We start from the raw sequence: 27,110 nt of genomic DNA, 5'->3' as shown, positions 1-27,110 counted from the left end.
AAGGAGGAAAAGAAAGATTGAGTCACAAATATTGTATGCAATTGTATTATTTTTCTAAATAAGTTCTGCACTGTATTATTTCCTTCCTATTTTTTAACGTGCTACTTTGAAAAAAAATATCTCAAAATTTCAGCATAGGTTAATAATGAAACAAGAAAAAAAATTATATGCCCATGAAAAGAAGAATCTAGGAGATATATAGGTAAAAACGTGAATCCATAATGGAGTTGACATCATGCAAATTTCAAGTATTTTCTTTAAAGAAATATTGCTAATCAATATATTAATTAACAATGTGAAAAATAAAATTATAACTATTTAAAATTTAGAAATGAATAAAACTAAATACAATAAAATTGGATTCATTAAGTTCCATTTGTTTGATTTATTAATTTATTTGGTTTTGTAATTATATATTTTTTATTCAATTTAAAAATAAAATAAATCAAAAAACCAAATATTCTTTTTCTCTAATTTTCATTTTGGTTTAGTTTGAATAATTAAATTTTATAGTGTATGTTATCTAAAACATAGGCATTGTAACAATCCTTTATTATTATTATTATTATTATTATTATTATTATGCCCTTAATCATTCTCTTAGAGAGGAGACAAACAAGTTTTTAAACAGAATATATATATATATATATATATATATATATGGTTAACAATATTCGTTTTTTGAACATCATTAATTAACAAGATAAAAAGGAAACCGACAAGTTGTTTGGAGAAGTGCATTAAACAGTAATGAATAAAACGATCTGTCGTTAACTCTCCTCTCCACTTTCCGTCTGAATCTTCATCCCTCTCTGGGGACATCAGTGGGGACCTTCCTTTTCAACGAACCCATAAAGCTCCTTTATTCCTCTCCACAATTTATTTAATTTTAATTCAAAGAACACGATGGTTCAATATCTGGGCACAGTACGCCTTACTCCTTCCCTGCCCAGTTTCAGACGCCAAATCAATCTCATCAATCTCAACTCCTCTCCTCCATTTTCACTTTCAAGAAATGCGTTCTTCTCCTCTTCACTTTCAAGAAATGGGCTCTTCTTATCTTCAATTCCAGGAAATGGGCTCTCCTCATCTTCACTCTCAAGAAATGGGTTCTCCTCATTTTCACTTCCTAGAAACGGGTTCTCTCCCTTCAGAAGGATTCTTCAAGCTTGTCTTCAATCAAGTAACTAACCAACCATCTAACTGAACCAAGTAGTTTCAGATTTCTCTGTCTTGGTTGTGCTACATATGTTTTTTATATCGAAAAATGCTAATATTATGAAAACATGACAAGATAAAACCATATATATATATATATATATATATATATATATGAAACGTTGGATTACTGGGGCCTACTAATGAGCTCACTTTGAGATTATGATTCAACGGCTCGTGTGCCTTTTTTGAGTTTTCTTTTCTTGATGTTTTGAAATCAAATCAAGTAGGTGTCATTTGTTTTTGAGATTATTGATTCTGTTTCCTGACTAGAGATGTTGACGTGCTGTATTTTTATCAATAATAATATGATGCTGTTTGCAGATTTTTGTGCTTTTCAATAAGTTTTGACCTGCTACTGCATTGAGTTCTTACAGATGCTAGTAGAAATGCTGATGCACATTTACAGGCTGGCCAATCTGAAATTATTTTTATGGGGACGGGGACTAGTGAAGGGATTCCACGTCTCAGCTGCCTTACCAATCCTTCAAATAAATGTCCGGTACTGCTGCAAAACATCCACATTTTGGCACCAACTGTTTATGTTTTCATGATTGTTTCAAGACTGTGACTCCTGTTTTCGTAGGTGTGCTCGAAAGCTGTGGAACCAGGTAACAAGAACAGGAGGCTTAACACAGGCCTCCTTATATGCTATCATGGACCCTCTGGAAGGCGCAACATTCTTATAGATGTCGGCAAGTATGTGACAGCCTACTTTATGTTTTTGTGTCATTGTATTGTTTACTGGTTTGATTAATCATGACTTTTTAGTTAGCATTATTTTCATGGTTTTACTAAATATCTAATTACTTATTTGATCAGACTTTCTTTCAACTTCTATTCTTCAGGTTTTTCTACCATAGTGCTCTTCGATGGTTTCCTGCATTTGGGTTAGTTTTAGCTCTTCATACTTTAGAAATACTTAAGGCTTTTAATTCAGATGATATCAATAATAGCCAGTCAAATTTGATCAGTGGCCTTTTTCTTTAGATAAGATAACTCTGCTAGGATAACATTCAGATAAAGCATCATGTTAGCATTGACCCAAGGAATCTTAAATGTGTGCTTGGAAAGTTGTCCGGTTGCAAGAATAAATCAGAATGAGGCAGAGGAATCTTTAGGTTTTATGCATGAAATAGAGAGGGATGGTATACTTTTTATATATTTAAGGTGGCAATGTATTGGAACCATCAATGTTCCTTTTATAAATGATACATGATTGAATTTCTACTTGAATTCATAAATTTGAAGACACGCATGCGCATGCACAAATAAGGTGGTTGCTGATCATGGTGTATTCTTTAAGTATATAAGCTAATGGATTGCTACTTTTTCCTTGATTTACTTTAGTTTTCTTCTATTCTAGTTTCATTATTCCAGAGTCACAAGTTTTTTTCCCCATTCTTATGGAACAGCCACTTCATCATATATAGAGGAAACTGTATTTGTTGAGTATTTTGTTTTTATTGTATGCATAACCAGAGGTCATGGAAAGTATGAGAGCAACTGAACGATGGCTAGTCTTAAGTCATAAACTGAAATGACTTGTACACTGGAATATAAAAATATGAACTGTTGTCAATGGTGATGTATAGCAGGTTATATTAATGACTTTTCTTTAATAACTATGAGTTGGTTCTACATGGCACCAATGTACATTTTGATTTTTCTATTAGGTTTTTGTTATGTTGATATTGTCTTTTAAGATCCCGACAGAGTAACAGTTCAAAATGGTGGGTTGGGAATACTCAACTAAATCAGTAGTTCTTTAACAGATTATCTTATATTGCATGTGTCTATTCAGGTATTTGCCATTATGTAACTATCTGCATTCCTGTCAGGCTAAGAACAATTGATGCGGTTATTATTACTCATTCTCATGCTGATGCAATTGGAGGTCTCTAACTTAAAGCTTTCTAATGTTATTTGTTCTAGATAAGGATAACTGAGATGAAGTGTCAAGTTTTTCTTCTTCTTCTTCTTCTTCTTCATTAAAATACACACTCTTGCAGGTCTGGATGATCTCCGTGATTGGACAAACAATGTGCAGCCTTACATTCCAATTTATGTTGCAGAGCGTGATTTTGAGGTGTAAATTCCAAATTTCCAATTATGCATTTCTTTTTACAAATTCTGTTGTTTCTGGATCTTAACATGTTCAGTAACTGGTAGTATTTTTATAAGTACATTAAAAGTGCTTGTAATGTAAATGATAATTCCTGGACCAAATCATTGGTTAGAAATTTATGATATACTGGCCAAAGTTTTACTTTAATTCTCAATATTTCGTAGACTCACCATTAACCATATCAGAAAATCATGGTTTCTCTCAGCTGCATAACAATTATTACAATAATGTCGTTTTCATCTATTTCTTTTCATACCCTTGTAGTGTGCCTAATAGTTCATTAGAGCATGAAATCTTGTTCTGTTCTAGTAGAAAACACGTACATTTATCCAAATTGATGGGTGAATTGATACTTAGAACCCCTATACTGAAATTGTTGATATCAAAACGGAAATGTACCTTTTTTATTTTATGGGCACATTTCAGAACTGATTGTATGATGTTCGAATCATTTCAGGTGATGAAGAAGACTCATTATTATTTGGTGGATACAAGTGTGGTTACACCAGGTGCTGCTGTCTCAGAGCTGCAATTTAACCTAATACATGAAGAGCCCTTTGTTGTGAATGATTTGAAGGTATTCATCAATTTGCCAGTTAGTATCTAATTGAGGTCTTTTTTTAGCTGAAGTTTTGGGTTTTTTGGGCCTGTGATGAAGTTTGAATTTCAATTTTGACTGATAAACTGTTCTCCTACCAGCTAGGATTCTCCTTTTGTGGCCAGCTGTTCTTGTGACTATTTAGTCATCAAGTAATTTAAGTTATTGATGTCAAAAACACTTACATTTATGTCTTTTTGATTGTGTACATGCCAAATTCTAAATTTGGGGAAGGTTAACTGCATACGGAAATATTGGAAGGCTCCTCAGTTGGAGCTTGGTTAGGAATTTTACAGTCATTATGTTCCTATGATATTTGAATTCTTCAGCAATCAAGGCCAATTTTCATCTTATTCACTGATCCAGCATCAAGTAGCATAGCTGAATGAGGAATGATGGCAGAGATTCTCTTAAAACTCTATTTTCCAGGATTTAGTTAAGGGTTAAATTATTTAATTGCTGTTTGGAAGTTAGAATTTATGAATCTTGCAAAACCATGTCAGAATAAAAGAATGTGTGTACAATGTTGATTTTGCTGAACAGATGGTATTTTGTCTTAACTGGTTCAAACTTCACTTGCAGAAATTTACATCATGTTATAAACTGTTCAGTGATTAAATGGCTTTTCGGACTCAGAGTATCATTTTTTATTGCTTCATAGAAGGGGCTAGTGGCTCACTTGTTTTAGATCTTACCTGCTTACTATGTGCTTTTTATAGTTGGGATCCTACGGATACAAAAATATGATTTTAAATGAAATTTATTTCTTTTATTGTGTGCTTATTTAAGTAATAACGTGACCCTGCTTTTGAGGGTGTAGTGACCTGGTCTTAATAATTCTTTGAATTTTCTACTTTAATGTTAAACACAAACACACCCAATTCAATATAGTATTCCCCATTTGAGGTAGAGGGCAACACATTTACAAGAGCAATATAACTAAAGATCGAGTACCCACCCTTCTGCAGATGAGATCATGAGATGTTTCGTTGTCTGAGTATGACAACTCCTCACACATCTTTCTTTAACTTCCTTTCAGTTTACCCCTTTACCAGTGTGGCATGGTCATGGTTATCGTTCTCTTGGTTTTCGTTTTGGTAACATATGTTACATCAGGTATGGCTTATATGTATGACAGATGTTCTTTTGGAAACTGTTATGCTGTCTGTAATATTTTTATCTAGATCCCAGAGATAATTTTTCTCATGCAGTGATGTTAGTGAAATACCTGAAGAAACGTATCCACTCCTTAAGGACTGTGAACTCCTGATTATGGTTCTCTCTCTCTCTCTCTTACACACACACACACACACACTGATTCCCTAACATGTAAGGGCATGAAAAAAATATCATGGTTGAAAATGGCACACACATGTTTGCTTTCACATTTCTTCTAGTTCATTGCAAATACTCCCCTTTTAGCTTATGATATGAAAATATCTCCAGGATGCTTTGCGGCCTGATCGGTCTTCGTCGACACACTTTGGACTTCCAAGGGTATATTTTATTTGCCTTTTCTTGTAACAAGATTATATTATCAGGAGATTCAGAACTATGCTTATTTTCACTTTCTTTTAGGCCATAGAAGAAGTACGGAAAATTCAACCAAGGAGAACACTTTTCACTGGTATGTGTAAGCCTCCTTTTATATATTTTAGAAGCGCTGCCTTGTGCCTTTACTGGAAGAACAGAACTTCTATACAAGTTTCCATTCCTTTCTTTACATATGGTTTTGCAAAAAAATGAAATGATCTAGATCATCTCATTCCTTAATTTACATTAATAATCATATTCAAGTCTTTTGTCATTCAGTGAAATTGCAAAAGTTAACTTGGTTCTTTTCCTAATTAACCATATTGAAGGTATGATGCACCTGATGGATCATGATAATGTGAATGAATATCTTGCAAAATTGATGGAGACAGAAGGTCTCAATGTGGAGCTAAGCTATGATGGGTTGTGTGTGCCCGTAACACTCTAGATTTTGTCATGTCTTCCCATTCTTTGCCTCAGTAAAGGCATTCTATAGCATACCTCAAATGTCAATTGGTTTCTCAGGAGCTCGTGACATACTAAGTCATTTTTGTGAGCTCCTCTGACTCAGTCAATTCAGGGACTGATATTTGCCCTTTTTACTCCTTGCATATTTTAAGTTTGTGCTTACGGTGTTACTTTTCTGTTTACAATTACAATGTAACTTCTTTCATCAACAAGGATGCGATTGCATACATTTGATGGACTAGAATTCTCGGCACATGATTTAGAATTGATTAATTCAAAATGTTGTGTTGGTCAGTTGAAATGACAACCTATCGATGCTTGATATCTAGAATTTTCAGCACTGGCATACAAGAAATGCTTGACCTTTTCGCCAAGATTTAGAATTTTCTTTGGCTGTTGTTTTTCTGACCAAGATGTAGGCCAATCATGAGAGTAGGTTATCTAAACCAGGCAAACAGGCAACTAAACATCTGAATTCAAAGTTGGCATTTAACAGAGGCCGGTGGTTCACATGGTTGCTCTTGTTCATATATAATATAATGATATAATCCAGAAAGATAGGCATAAACCTCAAGTTGACATTGCTGGGTCAGAAGAATTAACCTTGATTCATCTTTAGAGGTAATATGCATCACTACAAAGTCAACTTGCCCACATTTTCAATTAAAGGTTAGAACATGGGATGAATACTCCTTTGTCTCATAGGATTGAGAATGAAACCTCCTTCTAAGCACAACAACTTTTGTACGTTGCAAATATCCTATTTTCTTTGCTTCAATCGGATATCGCAGATATCTAGTTCAGCTATTACAAAAATCTCGCAGCGTTTTTGTCTCGTTTGCAAATGAATGAAAGCATGGATATAAAACTTTCTTGACCTGCTGAGTTAACATGGTGATTCACCAATTTAGAATCTAATTAGGACTGGATTTAACCTGGTGATCCATTAATTTAAAATCTAATTTGAATTGAATTTTACTATTTATCTAAATGACATGTTTTAGGTTGACCTGTTTAATTTGTAAATTTGTGACGATTGATTTTTGAGTTGAATATTATAACTAAAAATAAACTAGAGGTATATGTGTTTTACCTAAACTAGTCTTTTTGCATACGACATGTTTTATCTTTTTTTATTATTATTTCAATAGTAGAAAAGCACTATCTTGAGAAAATTTTGCATATAAATCAAGATTAAATTATTTTTTTCTCAAACAAATTTAAGAATATATATATATATATATATATATATATATATATATATATATATATATATATATTGATGATATGAACTTAATGATCATGTAATCATTCAACCCACAACAAAAATGACAACTTCAAAAAAGTTGAATAATTAGGTTTCGTTTAACCTTGACCCAGAGTAAACATGTAACTAAGAAATATAGGTATTGGGATGATTATGAATGACATTAAAAAATCAGTTATACCTTGATAAGTTGGATTTACTCTTTGTCCCAACAAAAAAGAAGTTTGCTCAAACAAAAATGAGTTTCATTAATATATAATGGATGCCTCAAATTTAAAGCAAAACAAAACATAATATAGTTCTAAGATAATAACTATAATGGTCCTTTATTGGGTTACAAACTAATGGGCATTAACTAAAATTCAATGAAGCACAAGCCTTTTGTATAAAGTGTTGAAGTTTCTTCCTTTATTTAGCTGAAAGTCTGCTCTTTAAAATACAAAGGAAAATGGTAGAAATATCTCCTTTAAATAGCCTCTCATAATCTCCCTTTTTCGGTAAGAAAAATCCTGCAAAATAAGAAAAAGAACAACAAAAGAATCTCAAACCTCCTTGCCACCATATATATTCTATTATGGATATGGAATCCTTGCAAACTATGAAATATCTCCTTGTTTAACATGAAATCATTGTAAAGTAGATAAGTTAACAGCTACCACATATGTTATCAAGAGAATATTAAGGAATCTTTGTATTGTTTGGAATCCATAATACACAAGGAAATAATGTTTCTCTAATTTTTTTTTTATAGATGAATTAGAAGGCTTACTATATATATTTGAAAAGGTATGAATTTCTACTTTCCAACCCAATTAAAATCTTAACAAAATTCCTTATGTAACACTAGATATAGTTTAAACAATAGACAAAGGTCCAAACAGATAGATTTAACACAATTCGTCTAGTTACTTCAATCATGTTTGAGATAATCCCTTTAAAAACTTTGATTTACCTAAAAGCTTAAACCAATGTATAATAACATGCCTAAAAATTCCTATAAAAATATCAACCTAATCCAACGTTTAAATTGAAAGTTATGCTCAATAAAGTAAACCTGAATAATAGAAAATTTTACGCAAAAATCTAAATTTAACCTTGTTTGAATCGTGTCATTCCCTCTCTTTTCAATATGATTCATCCTTAAATCACCAATAGGTATAAAAAAAAAAAAAACAATTAGCCTCTTGTTGAAGCCTTTAGAGTTCTTTTCTTACTCACACTTGCCTCCAACAATATTATATGAAAGTAATAGCCGATAATATTTTTAAATAAACATGCATTGCCATCCACTTGCGTACATATGTTTTGAATGATAACCACTGCTTCACTCTTACATCTTTCACCCTTTCAATGTTGAACTGAATCTCTCAATTCTTCACGTTCTTTATTTGTTTTTTTATAAATCTTTGCAATTCGTTCAGCCTTACGCTCTTTATCTAACATCATAAAAGTATTATGATAATAAATATTGAAACGTGTAACCTCAGTTTCTCTTCCTTACTCATATTGAACTTCCTCTTATCAGCTTTATGCCAAACCTTGCTATTTTTTTGTCTCATCAAAGCCATCTTATCTTTTAGATCCTTCGTAACCCTTGTTAGTAGCTCAAGTTGTTTGGCGAAAACTTGTATCTGAAAGGTGTTGTCCACTTTTTATATCGCAAAATCATTATTTTTAGACATTTTTTAATCTACAAAAATCAATTAGTAGCAAGAAAAGTAAACCTCATAACTCTTATGTTTCATACGATTCAAGGCTTTTCATTCAATTGTTCTTATTACGTCTTTTACCTTTTAGCTTGTTTTCACGTAGTTTTTTCGAACTAAAAATCAATGAACCAAAGTCAATGTCTATTGTAACGCAATCCAAACATATACAAAGTGACTCAAGAATCAATAAGATATTGAAAACAAGCAAAAGTAAACTATGATTATGATTTAACAAGTAGCAAAGCGAATTCGTACAAAATATGGATGATATGAAGACTTGAAACAAAATAGAAGTAAGAATCAGTGAAAACACTTATTTGACTCCTAAATAACCTAAATATAACATAAATAAATTGCATAGCTAAAAAAATAGTAAAAAACGATATCTGAACAACCTTAAATTTGACTTGTTAAGCAATTTTAAACACCAAAATTAAAAATCAGATCAAACGATATCGGAACAACTTTAAATTTGATATGTAGTACCCTTATACCCAATAAACAATATATTTCAGTTTATAAGTCGTTCTTTAATGCTTAGATATCGAACACCTATATGTGATCAGTTTGCGATAGAATTTAACGTAGATTGAAATACAACTAAAGCAATATTAAACACAATTAAAACAGATAAACAAGGACAAATGTAAGAAGGAAAATAAAATAGACCAAAACTAGCTTAAGCAATTCATACCAAAACAAAGAATAAAAAAGAAAAAAAACTGAGATAATGACAGCAAGAAAGATATAACCTAATTCCAAAGTCTAACTATGATATCAACTGATGTAAACTCTGTAATTTATACAAGAGCTCTCTATAATAGAAGTTAGGAACAAATTTTTTTCTTAATAAACTTTGTAATTTATGCAAGAGCTCTTTATAATAAAGGTTAGGAACAAATCTTTTCTCATTATGGCTTTCATGCCATCCCATGAATCTTTGTATCTTTTATCATTCCTTCTCCTACTAAAAATAAATTGATACCACCATATTAATGCATAATTTATAAACTTAATGACAACGAGTTTTACCTTTTTTCTGTTCTAAGTAGCAATGACAATCAAAGATCCTTTCAACCTTCTTTTTCCATTCTAGATATGCCTTTAGATCATTCCTTTCTTAGAAAGATAATATTTTCATCTTAGTTGACCCCAATTCTCCACTTGAATCTTCACAAAACCCAAAATCATGGGTATTCTCTTTCTAGCTGAATGTTCCACCTTGACCAAAACTAACATTATTTTAGCTTTCATTCTACCCAAATCGATCTCTATTATTTATGGATGCAAAGTTATAATCATTATAATCTACATCTGTATTTTAATTTATAAAATCAACAAAGTCAATTTTAACATTTCATAGTGTCCTTCATTTTACCGCATGTAATATGGTGAGTGCATCTCGTAAAAATAAGGAAAAGTGAATCTCTTACCTAGAGCAAATCATAAAGGGATTTTTGTCCCAATCCACAACAAATACCCAAATGAATCAAAGGTTCTCTAAAAAAAAACCTTTGTAACTATTGTCAAGACTTTAACCTTCATATGTTATTAAATAAATAACCAACTTTTAATGAATTTACAAGAATAATTAGGCCTAGATTACCCTTTCAAGAGAGTAAATCATAGAAAGTTGTATCGAGATTGGATCGATCAAGCATACCCATTCCCTCATAGTTTTCTCTATCCAAAATTTGTTGCATCCCCCAACAATAATGGTTAATCTATTATAGAACATTTTGGTAAATTCATGGTTAAATTTGGCAATATAGATAATCATGCCAAGCTTTATTTGCTTGGTAATTCGTTAACTGAGTGGCCCATGCTTGGTATATGAAGTTGCCTTCGAATTCTATACAAGATTGGCATCAACTAGAGTATTTATTTCATTCATATTTTTTTCAAATTAAAGAAAAAAATGAGTACTTTCAAACTTGCATTATTAACATAACTTTATGATAAACTTGTCCAACAATTCACCAATTGCTTCAAGCAATCAAGTAAGGAGTAAGAGTCACACTCTTTTCCCTAATAAGGAGTTAATTCACCTGGCGAAGAGTGGAATGAACAATAAGATAAGAAGGAAACTTAAAGACTACAAATTCATTGATTTGAATCCACTCACGACCTATACCTTTCATTGCGAATGTTTGTTGATCGAAAAAGATCAAATGAAAATTTATATATTCTTATTATCAAAACCCAAACTACAATGTGAATCACCACAAGTTTGGCTTCGCAAAGGATACTAATAAAATAAGCACAATAAGACTTGCCACTATTGGGTCATATATCTGTAAGAATTCAAAAAAAAAATACCTAGTATAATGACATATCCACTTCTAAATTCATTAATAAAAGGTAAAATTCTAGCAGATATTTGATATCTTAGTTAAGGATATGCATGTTAAATTGTTGATGGGTCATGTTGTTTTATTTGATAAACAAATCACAAGAAAAAAAATAGTGCATATGACATAATACTTATTCTCACTACATTAATCAGTTTAGTGTTGCTTGTTATAAACCTTAATAGGCAACAACAAACTCATGAATAAGTGAACTACAAGAGCCACTAACAATAGTGCAGATGACAAAAAAAAAATAGTTCACTCATGGATATTTAATGATGCTTTATGGATAAGTGAACTACAAGAGCCACATGGATCATAAAACCCTCATCAGTGAATGATGATGAATGGCATCACTTGAAACTAGAAACCAATAAGAATAATTATCATAATACATAAATAATGCTATCGGTGGAAGAAAAAGTTGATGGCTTTAAAAGGAGAAACAATAACAGCTCAATGAAGTGACAAGAATGATAGTTAATCATCATGCAAAAGTATATATCCCTCCTAAGTTTGTTGAAGAATCTCCCCAATGAGACAAGGACTACACTTACTAACATGGAAAGATATTGTGAAGGTTAAAGCTATTAATTTAACACATCATAGTAAGAAGAATCCATGATTTAAAAAGCACAATGGTAAAAACAATGATTCTAGATCCAACGAGATAGACAAATAACAATTCTATCTTTGCAATTTAAGGCCTTGTTTAGTTGTTACCATAAATTACATTCTCTTTTGTAGTTTAGGGCCTTGTAAAGGTCATGAGTGACCCTAGCAAATCAATTTTTTTAGTAAATGATCAAATCTATCCTTCAAACCCATAGGTTATGGTTGTTTATTTACCCGATAAGGATAATGAGGAGAGTACATCACCATATTATACTATAGTATTGAATTGAGATCCGTTAATCACGTAGAAGATTATGCAGCAACTAAAAATCAGGCCAAACCTCAGCAAGCAGAGAAGACATAACAACAATCTTGAACCTTTATTTTTTGTTCTATTAAATGCCTTGATTTACATCTTCATATTCTACTTTTGAATTTTGTATCTCAAATTAGTATGAGTGATTTACTCATAGCTGTATTATAAATACTTAGACTCTATACACAACTAAACATAACAGAAAAAATAAGAAAACTCTTATACCTCATCTGTCTCTGTTAATTCTACATGTCACAATTAAAAAAAAGTGTTGAAAACTTTATATTTATTATTGTTCTAAATATTTATGTTAATTATATATATATTTCTTTTAACATCAGATCTAACAACATTTATAACAAATATATGTGTTACTTGTAAGTAATTTTTAATTGTAAACATAAACAATCAAATATTAAAGCATAATATCTATATATGATCTTAAAACTTTATTATTTTCATATTCAAACTTCATCTTTTAGTTTTTAAATTGTTTTGCTTACCTTTTTTTTTAAAATGATAATTGATCTTTTTAAAATATTTTATTTAATTTTATAATTCTTGGAGAGATTATTATAATTTGTCTATAATTTTTTTTTCTTCTTATATTTTATATAAATGAGTTACATTTTAATGACATAATTATAATGAACAAAAATTATTTGTTGCTAACAATGAAAATTAACCTCTAAAATAAAATTAATCAGAATATATAAAATTAGATAAGCAATCGGTGTAAAATATTTATATTTGCATCTATTTTTTGATTTTACTAGAAAGACTAGCTTCCTGCTTTATTATTCAATTAGTGTTTATATTTTTTTAGTTGATTTATCATTTTATTTATTTTTTTAATTTACTTTATTAACAACAATAACTTCCTTTTGTTTTCTAATTAAAAAAAATATTCGGACGTTTTCTTGTATTGTGTAAAAAATTAACTTTGAAACTAATCCACATTTTATATGTAGATTTTTCCTTACAAGCCCACATGCATAACATTAAGGATTTTTATTTCTTACTTGGAACTGTAGAACACATTGAAAATTCTCCCTTTTTTTCTATATTTTGAGCAAGTTACAGCAGAATTGAGCTTGGGGGGGAGCATATTTAGACTTTAGTCGAGAGCAAGATCCCCTTTCAAAAAATAAACCATTGATGAACAAAACAAGAAGATGACAAAAGAAAAATATTTATATATTCCCAACTTTTTCTTCCTATTATGTAAGAGGGAACATAACTCTCATCGGAAACATCAACCAGCAGAACGACAGTGTAGCTCCACGAGTTCTCTCATTATTTTAGAGTACAGATCGATGACACAGACACGTGTATATATGTGGCGTCTAACTTGCAAGGTAGCCACTGGCTAGCTAGTTCTAATTTCATCAAAAACTATTTTAAAATGGTTTCTGTCATTATTGATGATGATCATTGTGAGGTTTGTGCAGCTAAATAGCATCGTTTTACACAGCATAGGTGTGACGTCCTTTGTCCCTTAATAATCCAAGTGCTACACTCCAAAGTAGAGGCATGATGTCCTCAAAGTTCTACCAAAATCCTACTTTCTGTCATGTATTATAATTATTTCTTACCATCACCACACTAGAGCTAGCTCGTCGAGTCAATAAGCAGTCAAGCAGTTAATTAACCAAGCCATGATGAAGTTAAGATCATCTCTTGCATTGACTAATGTCTACTAATTACCATTTCAAAACTATCATGAAGAGTACTAGAGCAGGCAGTCAAGCTATATATATATATATATAAAAAAAAAGTTAGCAGGATGGCTTTTGGCCATGCCCGTTGGGAACTTAATCAAGGAATCAATCATGCCACTGCAAGTTTTTTCTCTGTGGAAAGCTGTGAAAATGTCAAGGTCTGCTTACAATAAACCAATCATGCAAGTGAATTAACACCACATCCTACAGAAAAAAGAAATCCCACTTTCTTTCTCGATATTGATATACAAATGATGGTAGCTTTTACGTGAATTAGCGCATGCCTTTTAAATTATTTATTCAGCAGCTCTTATTTGCTTTGCTTTGTGGAAGAACGATGGTAAAAGGTAGGGGAGTGATGGGAAAGAAAAAACTATTGTAAAGTTAATTTTTAACAGAAGATTATTAAAACTTTGTTAAAAAAGAAAACAAAAAAAAAAAAAGGGAAGCAAATAGACAGTAAAGAAAGGAGATTTCTCTGGGGTTTGGGAAGAGAACAACAGAAAAGACAGAAAGTGCAACGTCAGAGTTCAGCCCGTAGGGATCCCTTTTATCTTTTCTTTTTTCCTCTTTGGTTTTGTGGTATTTTGTTTTTGGACTCCTTCAGGATCACACAGACTATCGCTTCTCATCCACAGCTCTCTCTCTCTCTCTCTCTCTCTCTCCTCTCTCTCTCTCTCACACACACACACACACACGTAGTTTTATTTATCTGCTGGATCTTTTTTGTTCATGTTTTGTGTGGTTATAGTGAGCTTTCTTGGTATTGGGAAAGGAAAATGAAGGGGGAAAGTGGGTTGATGATCTGGGTTCGGTTCTAGCTAGCTAGCTAGCTAGTTTCTTTGTCTCTCCTTTTCTTTCTCCTTGTTTCTTTTGAGCTATCAAAAAAAGCTTGTCCCTTTGGTTGAAGCCAAACAAAGAAGAAACCATCAAGGGGAATGATGCTAAGTAAGTGGCTAACTATCTGATCCAAAGTCTAAATATTTGAGAAAAATCAGTTTTAACTTCTTTTATTTTTGGTCTCTTTCTCTTTGTAAGTTTTTCCCTTGTTTTTTGCTTCTTCTGTTATTTTTTTTAAATTTATTTATTTTTTTTTTTGCTCTTTTGGATCAACTTTCAAAACCCTTTCTTTCTATCTTTATTTGTTTGTTTGTTACATATATGTATGAGAACCAAAGATCTATGGTCCCATGATATGCAAGCTTATGATTTCTAAACAGCTAGCTGGCTTATCGAAGTAAGAGAAGAAAGATGATGAAAAGTTTGATGTTTCATCAGCAACAGCAACAAATACTACAAGAGGAAAATATGTCTAATTTGACTTCTGCTTCTGGTGATCAAGCAAGTGTTTCTTCAGGCAACAGAAATGAAACTGGCACCAACTACGGAGTTCAGCAATACTTTGCTCCTCCAACTCAAACCCAGCCTCCAGTCAAAAAGAAGAGAAACCTACCAGGAAATCCAGGTTCTTAAATCCATCTTTAAAGATACTAGCTTTATTGGTGATTATTTCTTGTACACGTTCTAGTTGTTTTCAGTTTTACTAATATATTTTCTTCTTCTTTCTTTTTTGGGTGCATGGATTCTTGACGATTTAGACCCCGATGCAGAAGTGATAGCTTTGTCACCCAAGACTTTGATGGCAACAAATAGATTCCTGTGTGAGATCTGCAACAAGGGGTTTCAGAGAGATCAGAATCTTCAGCTTCATAGAAGAGGGCACAACCTGCCATGGAAGCTAAAGCAAAGAACAAGCAAGGAGGTAAGGAAGAAGGTGTATGTGTGCCCGGAACCAAATTGTGTGCACCATGATCCATCAAGGGCTCTTGGGGACCTGACAGGAATCAAGAAGCATTTTTGCAGAAAGCATGGTGAGAAGAAGTGGAAATGTGTCAAGTGCTCAAAGAGGTATGCAGTTCAATCAGATTGGAAAGCTCACGCCAAGACCTGTGGCACTAGGGAGTACAGATGTGACTGTGGAACTCTTTTCTCAAGGTGACAAACCCTAAATCATTATTTAGCAAATCTATACATGAACATGAAGCCAGTTTTAGGACTGCAGTCATAAGTTCTTATTAACTCGTGAGTGAGGAAATAGGAATGACCAGAATACAAAAAGAATTTTCATTAAATGTTTTCTCTAAAAGTCCCATGCAGTTGATATACATCCATGGACTTTGAATTATTCTATATCTGATTTTCTTAGGAATTCATTAAATGCAATGCAAGTATCAGAGTCCTACTTTGACAGCAGAGAGAGATGCTAAGTTTGGCAAATATTAATTGTTATAGCTTTGGTGGACAATCTGCCCTCGTTTTTTTTTTTTTTGGCTGAAACAGTCTGTCCTTGGTTACCAGAGTGAAAAAAAAAGAAAAATAAAACAGACACAGAGAAAAGGAGAGGAGCCGGGAGAGAGAGAAAGTCAAATACTGCTAGCATTATAAACATAAGGCACTTTTATAGTTTTATGATGATTTTGTTTTGTTTTCTAGCCTGTAAGGTTTTGTTTTCACTGTTCATGGCTTGGTGTTTCAGGAGGGACAGTTTCATTACTCACAGAGCCTTCTGTGAAGCTTTAGCGGAGGAGAGTGCGAGGGCTATAACAGGAGCACCAAGTCAATTTCTTTCCACACAACCTGGTTCTTCAACTCCCCGTATCAATCTCCAAGTGCCCCAATTCAGTGGTCAAGACCTTCATGCGTTTTCACTTAAAAAAGAGCAGCAAAGTAGTTTTTCGTTCAAGGCCAGATTTCCCACCATGGCTAGCATGCCCTCCAGGACTAGGGGGTCCTGGCCCACCACATCAACAAACACCTATTGATCTTCTGTCTTCCTCATCCTCACCATCAATCCTCTCAACAAGGCTAGGTCAAGAGCTCACGCCAACCCATCAAGATATGAGCCCAAACCCTAACCCTAGTCTTGGCCCCACTCTACCACAGTACCATTCAGGACCATCCCCACACATGTCAGCCACTGCATTGCTGCAGAAAGCAGCCCAGATGGGTGCAACCGTGAGCAGAAAAACTACTGGCTTGATGAGACCCCACCACCACCAACAGCAACAAGAACAAGCTCACGTGTCTGCTAATGCTGATAACATTTCAAATACAAACACAGCTGTTTTTGGTCTGAATTTGTCCTCACGTGAAGAGCTGGCAAGTGGTGGCTTGTTTTTCAGTGGCTTGGCTCCTTTTGGGAATAAAGCTGGACCTACAGTTCCCTCTGGTGCTAGCAGTACTGGTGCACTGCCCTCAGGTGCTCTTATTGAAGACATGATGAGCTCTTTATCTTCTGCTTCTGGGTTTGAAGGGACTTCCCTTGAAGATGCATTAGTTAGTGGAGTTCTGAATTCAAAGAAGGATGTTAATTTCAGCTACTCGCTATCTAAAACTACAAGAAATGACAATGGGGGTGGAAGTAGTGGTGGAAATGAAGGCATGACTAGAGATTTCTTGGGCCTCAGACCCCTATCTCACAGTGATATACTCAGTATGGCAGGTCTTAGTAATTGTGTTAATACCTCACATGAGCAACAGATTCACAAACCATGGAAAGGTTAGCTCTTATGTGGAATTTCCTTTAGCTCTATAATTTTAAACGATGATGTCCCCTCTCCCTCTCTTTTTGTCACATTTTTTTCCTTTAAAATTGTCCCGAAGGGAAGGACATCTCCTGAAGTTACCACAGTTCAATGTCTTATATTTTCAGGATTTTTGCTCGTCTTTTCACTTATTAATAGCTTTTTCCATTGATTTCCACCAATGGACCTACAGTTACATATCTCTCTTCGAAACAAAAAATGTTGAATATATGAATTACACACAAAATATTGTAATTAAGCTTTATAAAGTAAAGGGATACATATATACACTGTTGGTGGGGGGGAAGACATTGGATTCTGTAAACAAAGAGAGAGACTGGGAAGTTAGCTTGGTCTAGATATACTTTTTACTCACCAATAAAGAGAGGGAGCTAGAGAGATGCTGTTTGACCCCTTATGTGGGTGCTAACGGGATTCAATACCGATGGAGGATCACTGAATGCTCATTAACTAGCCTATATTCATAATAATAAGAAGAACATAGCATGCACTGTACATATATATATATATATATATATATATATAGATGGATTAGGTTGAATTTGCAGACATAAGGACACAAATATCATTGATTACTGCTCCATCTATCATCTCGTGATGTTCTTGCAACGTGGGCTATGGACACTTAAAGGGGAGCTAGAACTCTGCGCCAGAATCATTTTCATTGCATGAGTTTAAAATCCAATCACCTTGCTACCACCTGTGCTACGATGAGATACAGATTTTCTATTCGAGAGCGATCCCATTTTCTTTCTCTTAATTGTATTTGCATTCGAGAAAATATCAAACACGTTACGTTTATTCCAAATCATCGATATTTCCTTTTCTTTCAGGAGTGTTAATCAATCCTGTAAGATTTTTTGAAAAAAGGCTGCCCATTGCGTCTCATACGATATATAGCTAGCTAGCTAGCTAGCTAGGATCCAAATATCACAATCAAATGACCTTGAACGGAATGCTGTAATTAAAGCAGAGATGGTGTTCATATAACAGCGCTTAGTGCTTTTTGAAAGTGACACTCTGTAACGAGAAAAATCACCAAAATGAAAGCAAGTTGTGGTTAAATTAATACCTCAGGTAGTTTTCACGACGTTGCTTCCACATCAAGATCATTTCCATCAAACTTTTCTTTCTATTTTGAAGACCAGCTCGGTTCTGTCAAGCCTTTCACATCTATTGATGGATTTTATTTTGAAGATTTCGTGTGTATTCTGTTTGCTTGCTCTGAGAGAGAGAGAGAGAGAGAGAGAGAGAGTCGTCATCAAATGTGATTTTATGAAAATAAGGTATGATTAGGCAATCATCAGGGGAAAAAAAAGTAGTTTTCGTGAGCACTTTCTTAATTGTAATAACCAGAATGTCTGCTTGAGAAAGATGTAACGCTAGCTTATTACCAACTATTTTTTTATTATTATTTTGAATGTATATGTTAGTTTACGCATTTTAATTAATTTTCTGAATTTTTTGAAATTAATAATTATATAATTATATAAGTTTTTAATAATTTTAAAATTTAAATTACTTAAATTAATATTAATGATTTCTAAAAAAAAATTAAAATCTAAACTAATTAAATTATATTTTTTCAGAATTTATCTCTTATTATTTTGATATGTTGGATTAAGTGTACAAACATGAACTGTTCGAAAGTGGGCATTAGCACTGTCCTTTTAGAAGTTATTTAGAAAAAAAAAAATAATAACTTGAAGAAAAAAAATTATTGAAGGATTCCTTTATGAGATGTTTTTATTTATTTATTTATTTATTTGGTCTCATCTCTTGTTTTCTGTAGTCGATTATCTACACAAAGACATAGAGAGATATTAACTCTTGTCAAACGGTCTGTTATAGGGCTGAACATTTTCAGTTCGGTCCAGTTTTAAATCAAAATAAATAACTAAATCAAATTTTTTTTTTAAAAAAAAAAATTTTTTGAACCGAACCGAACCGAAAACCGGTTCAAACCGATTAATTTCGGTTCGGTTCGGTGTTTTTCCCTTCCAAACCGGTTCAAACCCAATGGTCATCTCTGCTTCTCCTACAAACTTGACCGCAACAACGTCTAACCAAACAAAACTCAACCCTGCAAATCGGGCAAAAAACCCAAGACCCAAACATTGTAATTAAAACCACGGATATGAAAAACAAAAGAAAAGAAATGGATCTACTATTTCAATTCCATTTATGGCACAGACTCAACAAGAATGGTTAGTCAGGAGGCAGGGGGAGATAAGACGGTCAAACGGAACTACTGCTAGGGAGGAAAAGGAGCATGGACGGTGGAAGAGCAAGGGGAGGCCGGTTGATGCCAAGAAGAGTGTCAAGGAAAAGATAGAGCCAAGGAGCGTTGAAGGTATTTCATATCCGGCTAGCTCATTTAGATGAGGAGCAGAAAGGGAAAGATTGACCGAAAGGCTGGGGGGGGATGCTGAGGGTAATGTGAGAGAGAGGTAAAGAATGGAGAGGGTGGGGGGGAGGCAAAGGTAAAGCGAGAGAAGGGAGAGGGGGGGCAGCTAGGGTTAGGAAATATTTATATTTATACTTTTTTTTTTTAAGTGCTAGTTGATTGAACCGGTTTGGTTCGGTTCGATTCGGTTCAATCAGTTTTAGACTTTAGAAACCGAAACCGAACCGAACTGGAAATTTTTTTGTGATTTTTTTAATCGGTTAATTCGTTTTTTTTTTCGGTTCGGTTTTTTCGGTTATTTTTTTTCCTGGTTTTCTCAGTTTAACCGGTTTTTTTGCTCACCCTTAGTCTGTTATGAGTCACATCAATATTTTTAACGTAAAAAATATTAAATGTTTTTAATATATTTTTCTAGTAAGAAAAATTAAAGCATGTAAGGATTGATATATGTAATATAACCTGATTAATTTATAATTTTAAAAAAAAACTCAGAAAATTATTAAAAATTTAAGCATGTGAGGGTTGATATAGTTTTTTTAATTAACTAAAAAAATTAATTAAACAAAAGAGACATAGAATAAATAATTCGAGTCAATCCGGATTAAACCACTAAACTTGTGATCTAAATAATATCACCAAAATAATTTTATAAAAAGTAAATAAAAAAAATTATAATATCTAATTCAAAACCAATCAAAAATTAAAAAAAAAAAAAAAGCAATTAAAATAACCTAAATTAATCCATTAAATCATGAACTTAGTCATAAAACTAGGATAAACAAACATATTAAATGATGAATTAAAAAAAAATTAAAATAACAAAAAAAAAAGTATTAAAGAAAAAGCACGCTTTATGAGAGGGGAACAGTGAATTTCTCTACCCAATCAGTTTATGTCAATGTTTCGTTGCCATTTTATAACAATCTTCTAAAAACATTATTCATGTTTGTCATTTTGTAGAAGCTCCTCTCTCTTCGCCATGGAGGATGACAAAAGAAATATATACGCCAAAAACTTAAATATCATATATATATATATATATATATATATATATATATAAAGCCATAGTTTTCAGACCCGGTCTAATAACCGGTCTAGTTCAAGGTTTGGATTTCAAGTTTTGACTGGGTCACTAGATCGACAAAGTTATTTTTTTTTTTAAATCAAAACGACATCGTTATAGGTAAAAGAAAAATCAACGGGTTGCAACCAGGTTTTTGACTGGGTCTTTCCAGGTCTACTAGTTACATCAAGTTTTTCCTTACCCTATTTTTTCTTCAACCTGGCCCAGTTCCAGCCCCGGGTTCAAGGTCGACTAGTCGAGACGGGTCAAGTTTCAAAACAATAATAGAAATTGTTTGGGAGTGTAGTTATAATTTTTTTAAGTATTTTTTTTTTGAAAATATATTAAAATAATATATTTTTATTTTAAAAAAAAATTTCTTATATAAACCATTAAAATATGGGAAAACATTTAAAAAATTTATTAATTTGAAAAAAAAAGTAAAAATATTTAAAAATATTTTTAAAATATAAAAATAAACAGGTAATGTTGTGCTGGTGGCTAGCTTGCAGTTGCAGGTAATCTGAGAGAGCTATGTATGATTAGAGCTGTGGGCTAGACTCTAGTCTAGAGGCACAGGTCCCAAAACCCAGCTAGAGTTTTTGAATTTTGAGCTATAATTAATCGGTGCTGGCAATTCTATTAAAAATTGTCTGGCAGATTCTATTAAAAAGGAACATTTGGTCTATGTTAAAAGTAAGGGGTATGGAAAATCTTTTGTCATCTTCAAAACACTAGCCAACCAAATCCCTCTCCTACCATCTTCATCTTCAAAACAAGTCAAGTGGATATTGATTTAATTAGCACTGGTAGTACGTAGTGGTGAGCCTCACTTGGTTGAATTAATTTTTTATTTTATGAAAGAGAATAATGATGCTGAGATTTAATTAATGTTGATATATATGCATATGCTGAGATTGTATTTATATGCATTAATATATGCTGAGATTTATTATGCTGAGGTATTTATATGCTGAGATTTAATTATGTTGATATATATATATATATAATATATATATATAATATATATATATAAGGAATAGTAAATAAAGGCTTACGAGGTTTGAAGTTTGAATTGAAGAAAGAAGAAAACAATTTCATAGTTCTTTGACCCGTTCAAAAGCACATCAAGTGAAAAAGCGTGTTGTGAGTTTGTATATTGTAATTATATATATATATGTGTTGGCTGCTCAGTATCTTGGGTTTAGACTTTAGATGCTTGCAGAGGTTTTTGAAAGAACCATGAAAGAAAGATTAGAACTTTTGATCCTTTTGTGCCTAAAGATCAAAACTTTTGATCCTTTTGTGCCTAAAGATCAAAACTTTTAGCTGTACAAGTGAGTGATGATCATAAATTATTTTGTTTCTTCGTTGATTGAAACTTTTTGAATTTTATTTTGCTATCTCTGTGTATAGAAACAAAAGTTAATTACTGAACTTGTATCATAAACAAAAGCTTGCTTTGTTAATTACCAGAAACTTGTATTCCTCCTCCTCACAAACTTGTATTCCTTTTATTTATTAATTAAATTGTTTGCAATCATCTAACATGTCTAATTTTTATTTTGTAGAATTTAGTGGAAAGTTACATTTAGTAATGGATGATAATTAATTCAAAAGTTACTTTGATGGTAAAATACTACTTTTTTATTTTTACATATTCTAATTTATTTTATCATGTTATAATTTTAGATCTTGATTTTCAGGTTTTGATGTATTACGGAATCAAAGTGCAATGTTCTTGTCATCTTGATGTGCACACTAAAGATTTATATTTTTTTGCATGAAGTATTTTATTTTTTATGACAATGTTATTTGTTGTTTTTTTTAATTTTGAAGGCAATGCTTTGTAATTTTAATTTTTGGTGTATTTATTATTTAAACTTTGATGCATGAGAAGTCCAAACTCTAAAACATAAATATTAGAAAGACTTGCAACATATTAAACACAATATTAGCACTAATAATTTAATATAAATGAATATTTAGTGACAAATATTAAATATATTATTATAGAATTTTGATTGACATTAATTATAAACCCATTAGAAAGCTCAAAAAGGCCTTAAAAGCCCAAAAAAGCCTTAAAAAGCCCAAAAAAAAGCCAAAAAACAATAATACAGGTTTTCGGTTTTTCTGTTAAAAAAACGAACCGAACCGAACCGAAACCATCCGGTTTGAACCAAATCCGGTTCGGCTCCGGTTTGAATTTTTAAGCTTTTTAAAATTTAATTTTGGTTAGTTTTTTAGAGAAAAAGACCGAACCGGAAATGCTCACCCCTACCTAAAAGTAGATGATGATGGTCATTATATTCTGAGTTCTGTGTCTAACTGGCCAGAAAGGAATATTGGTTTTTTTTTTTTCTTTCTTGCATGTTTTTTGTCGTAGCAAGGCCACAAAACCAGTTGACAAGAGAACCCTACTGCAGTGATTCAGTAACTCCTCTTTAGACGTATTTTTGAAAATATTTTTGGAAACATTTTAAAAATAAATTATATTTTTTTATTTTAAATTATATTTTTTATTTTTAGATTATTTTGATATGCTGATGTCAAAAATAATTTTTTAAAAAATAAAAAATATATTATTTTAATATTTTTTCGAGAGAAAAACACTTTAAAAATTAATTGCAACCACATTCTCATACACCGTTGACTTGAGTTGCAGTTCAAGTTCATCATAGGTTAATCTCATATTATGATTTTTATTGAAAAAAAAAATTAAAAATCAACATTGCTTTGATAAAACTAAAAGTCTAGAACATCATTTTCTGACATTCTAAGTATACCGGAAATAATAATCTTTAACTCTAAGATCATTAAATCTTATTCTAGAGTTTAAGCTTTGATATTAAATAAAAGTGTGAGGTGAATCTAAGAAGTGAATTAGCTTGTTAATTAAGAATTTATTTTTAACTTTAAACAATATATAACCCAACCTTATAATCAACTCAAATAATAATATTGACAAACTTAAATAGGCATCAAAACAATTAATACTTCAAGACAATTACAATAATAAGGAGATAAATTTAAGAGACCTACTGAAATTTTTATTGAGGTTAAGATAACCATCTACTCCTCTCTTTTAACTACCTTTCAAGGGTTTCATTAACATTTATATGGTCTACTTCATGGGTGAGATCAAACATATACACAATCTTTTTAACATATAAAAAATTAAAACCTTTCGCAATCATTTTTTTGGTTTAGGACTAACCCAATCATTTTGCACAAGCTAAGGATCAAATGTACCACTTAATATTTTTTATGGGTACAAGATTAGGAAACTCGTATTCACCAATACTCATACATGGACAAATATCAAACCACTTGAATAACCATTAGGAGGCTTTCCTAGGTGTTTTAAATGTCACTTATACTTTTTTAAAATATTACTCTCTCAATAGAGTTTAATGGAATACAAATAAAGCATTTAGATAAATTGTGCCAATAACACTAAAAATATTTATGTTTGTTAGAGAATCTTATACACCATCGTTGGAACCAGTTAAATTGTTTTGAAGTTTTTTTTTTTTTTGAATAAGTGTAATTGTATTAAAGCAAAAAAATATATATACAAAAGCACAAGGGGCGTACACCAAGAAGTACAAAAACTTGTTACTCAGGTTAAACTAAACACAAGCAATAAGAGAAAGAAGCAAAAGCTCAAAGAAGCTCAAAGTTGCAAAAGCAAACTCCTTAGACAAAATAGTTGCATAACCAGTTGATCGATGGTTCATGTTGAAACTTGGGAATTTAAATACCTATAAATTAATCAATCGATTCCTAAGAACCACAAAACTAGTTGACCAGTTCTGTAAAACAGTATAGGTGGTAAGTAGAACAAAAAAAAAACAGCTAGAGCAGTGATACCTCATAACTCTAAGAAGCACTAGATGGACTTGAGAGGAACTAAAATTTGATACCTTGGTTCAAACTCAACCAAACAAGATCTAACAAGATAAAAAAATATCCTTGTAAACATCCTGATGAGATCCGTAAAACTAATGAAAAACTTGGTTATTCTTCTTATACTAAATGAAGTAAATTGTGGTTGACAAGACCAACCAAACAAGTAGATGCATATACTCTTTTTTTTTTTCAAGTCTATGTATGCCTACTGAAGCAAAGGTTGTTAAGTCATAGAAGGCCAACTTAGAAGGGTCATGTTCATGATAACACCCTAAATTGCTATAGAAAAAAGGGCATTGAAAGAACAAATGGTCATGTGTCTTAACTAGCAACCCATAAAGGGTAAATATCAAAAAAAGAATGATCTAAAAAGTATACAGTATGTCTATGGTATGAAGAAGACCCATACAATTAAGCAAAATGATTAAAAAAAAAAAAGTGCTTGGGGATGATTCCTGGGAACCAGAGAAGATGGTGCATAGAGTTTATGGGTCTAAAATCTTTAAGAACCTCTCATGCAAGGTCAATATAGAACCTTTACAAACCTCCTTGTAGAATGACATTTCTAGATATAATGGTTTGGTAAGGCACTTCTAAGGTGGAAATGAGCCAAGTTGCAAATAAGTTGAAGCTTTGGACTGCCCAATGGAAAAATCCAAGTACATTTCTTAATGATGTTTGAGACATTGGCATTTAAAGGAAGCATATATCTGTTAATACCCTAAAAAGTAATAGGTCGTGGAACCGTTGCCCATTTGACAACCAATAGTCTAAATAAATTGAATTTCTGGAAATTAGCTAGAATGTTTTACAACAACAATCAGTCAGTTTTGAGAAATGAAAATCATTTCTCTAAATTAGTTAGACTGATGTACTTGCTGGAATTTTTCTCTTGTTTAATGTGTTTCATTTTTTTTCTTAGTTTTTTTATGTTCTTTTGAGTTTATTTAGGTTTTATAGGTGTGAAAACTAATTCCTAAATAAATTGAATGTTATTTTCTCTTTCATTGTTTCTCTTTTAATAAAGATCATTTCCAATGATCTTAGACAATTCCTTAAAGAAACTTGATTTGATTGCTTCATCATAGTTGATATAATCTAACATGCTCCTTTTAAAATCTTTGTTCATATTTTAAATTCCATGCATAAACTAATATTAGTAACAACAAGAAATATATCCATCATCATAACATTTACTTATTCATGTAAAATCATTACTTAAATAAAAACATTGTTTAACTATAGCATTTTTCATATCAATTCAACAAATAAAGTCATAAACTTAATCTTTTATACTTGTTTGATACTTAGTCATTAATGTAAAACATAGACATAAACATATATTTAGACATCATTAATCACATATTTTGTTATTATCAAAATTATAAATGATTGGTGTGCATCTAAACTAACAGTTTGAGACCACGATAGCCCCACGGAACGTAAATTAAAACAAAATATGAAGAGAAATTCAAAATTAATCAAATATTAAAGGATAAAATTAAAAAAAAAATAAAAAAAATTCAATAAAAAATCGATATTGGAGGATAAAATTGAAAACAAAAAACAATTAAAGAAAAAAAAACAATCCTTGTGCCTGAGTCTATTTTATTTTTTTGAGTAATTATAAAAATTTTTTTTATTAAAATATTATATGGTAACATAATATTTTCAAACACTCTTAAAAAAGAAAACGTAAAAAAAAGAAATTAAAACATGAGCCAGGAATTACACTTGACTTAATATTAAAAAAAACAAAAAGAGAGACATAGGCTCCACGTAAAGTTTACCAAAACAAAAAAATGAGCTATGAAGAAAAAAATTGAAAAATCACCAAAGAAAGTAAACCAAAATATTATTTGAGAAATATTATAAAATTGAATAATAATATTTTCATAGTGAATTTAAAACTACATTCAAAAAACAAAAGAAAAACAAATTGAATATCAACCCAAATGCTAAGGCGTTCACTTAAAATCATAATAACAAAAAAAAAAAAAACAAATTGAAAAAAAATATGAAGGACAATTCAATATAAACCACATATTAACGATTGAAATTGAGAAAAAAATTTAATAAAAAAAATAAAATAAAAAAAAAAACCAAAAAAAAAAAATTTGTTTTTTAAGTGATTGTAAAATTTTTTTTATTAGCAAATTGCATCGTAACATATTACCGAATATTCTTAAAAGAAAA

General features: G+C 31.6%; 2 protein-coding genes across 4 annotated transcripts; both read left to right on the top strand.

Moving 5' to 3' along the window:
• The first annotated feature begins 794 nt into the window (after positions 1 to 794).
• LOC118031012 (putative hydrolase C777.06c) lies at positions 795 to 6,174 on the top strand. 3 transcript variants are annotated; one of them, XR_004684433.2, is made up of 12 exons: positions 795 to 1,183; positions 1,596 to 1,720; positions 1,805 to 1,917; positions 2,067 to 2,108; positions 3,060 to 3,115; positions 3,231 to 3,307; positions 3,804 to 3,923; positions 4,984 to 5,060; positions 5,136 to 5,219; positions 5,391 to 5,441; positions 5,523 to 5,571; positions 5,807 to 5,847. XR_004684433.2 is itself a non-coding variant. In XM_035035299.2 (12 exons), the coding sequence occupies exons 1-12, from the start codon at positions 907 to 909 to the stop codon at positions 5,923 to 5,925; spliced, it is 1,170 nt and encodes a 389-aa protein (XP_034891190.1). In that variant the 5' UTR covers positions 799 to 906; the 3' UTR covers positions 5,926 to 6,174. The 3 variants fall into 3 exon arrangements, 2 of the variants coding, with proteins under 2 accessions (XP_034891190.1, XP_034891192.1); XM_035035299.2 differs by having other exon boundaries at positions 799 to 1,183; positions 5,156 to 5,219; positions 5,807 to 6,174; XM_035035301.2 differs by having other exon boundaries at positions 1,049 to 1,183; positions 1,628 to 1,720; positions 5,156 to 5,219; positions 5,807 to 6,174.
• An 8,404-nt stretch (positions 6,175 to 14,578) lies between these two features.
• On the top strand, positions 14,579 to 17,640 carry LOC118031011 (protein indeterminate-domain 7). Its single transcript, XM_073407861.1, is given in 5 exon segments — positions 14,579 to 14,872; positions 15,145 to 15,389; positions 15,523 to 15,919; positions 16,461 to 16,661; positions 16,663 to 17,640. Coding segments are annotated over 4 exon segments (1,638 nt in total). The 5' UTR covers positions 14,579 to 14,872; positions 15,145 to 15,175; the 3' UTR covers positions 17,489 to 17,640.
• The last annotated feature ends 9,470 nt before the right edge of the window (positions 17,641 to 27,110 follow it).

The sequence above is a fragment of the Populus alba genome, chromosome 3 (assembly GCF_005239225.2).
Source record: "Populus alba chromosome 3, ASM523922v2, whole genome shotgun sequence".
NCBI lineage: Eukaryota > Viridiplantae > Streptophyta > Magnoliopsida > Malpighiales > Salicaceae > Populus > Populus alba.
Note: the sequence above shows the minus strand (reverse complement) of the source record. Positions and strands in the feature narration are given on the sequence as shown.

Coding starts and splice junctions, on each gene's coding strand:
- LOC118031012 (XM_035035299.2), top strand. CDS start 907: ATGGTTCAATATCTGGGCACAGTACGCCTTACTCCTTCCCTGCCCAGT. Junction 3,116..3,230: donor TCATGCTGATGCAATTGGAG/GTCTCTAACTTA, acceptor ACACTCTTGCAG/GTCTGGATGATCTCCGTGAT. Junction 5,572..5,806: donor AAGGAGAACACTTTTCACTG/GTATGTGTAAGC, acceptor ACCATATTGAAG/GTATGATGCACCTGATGGAT.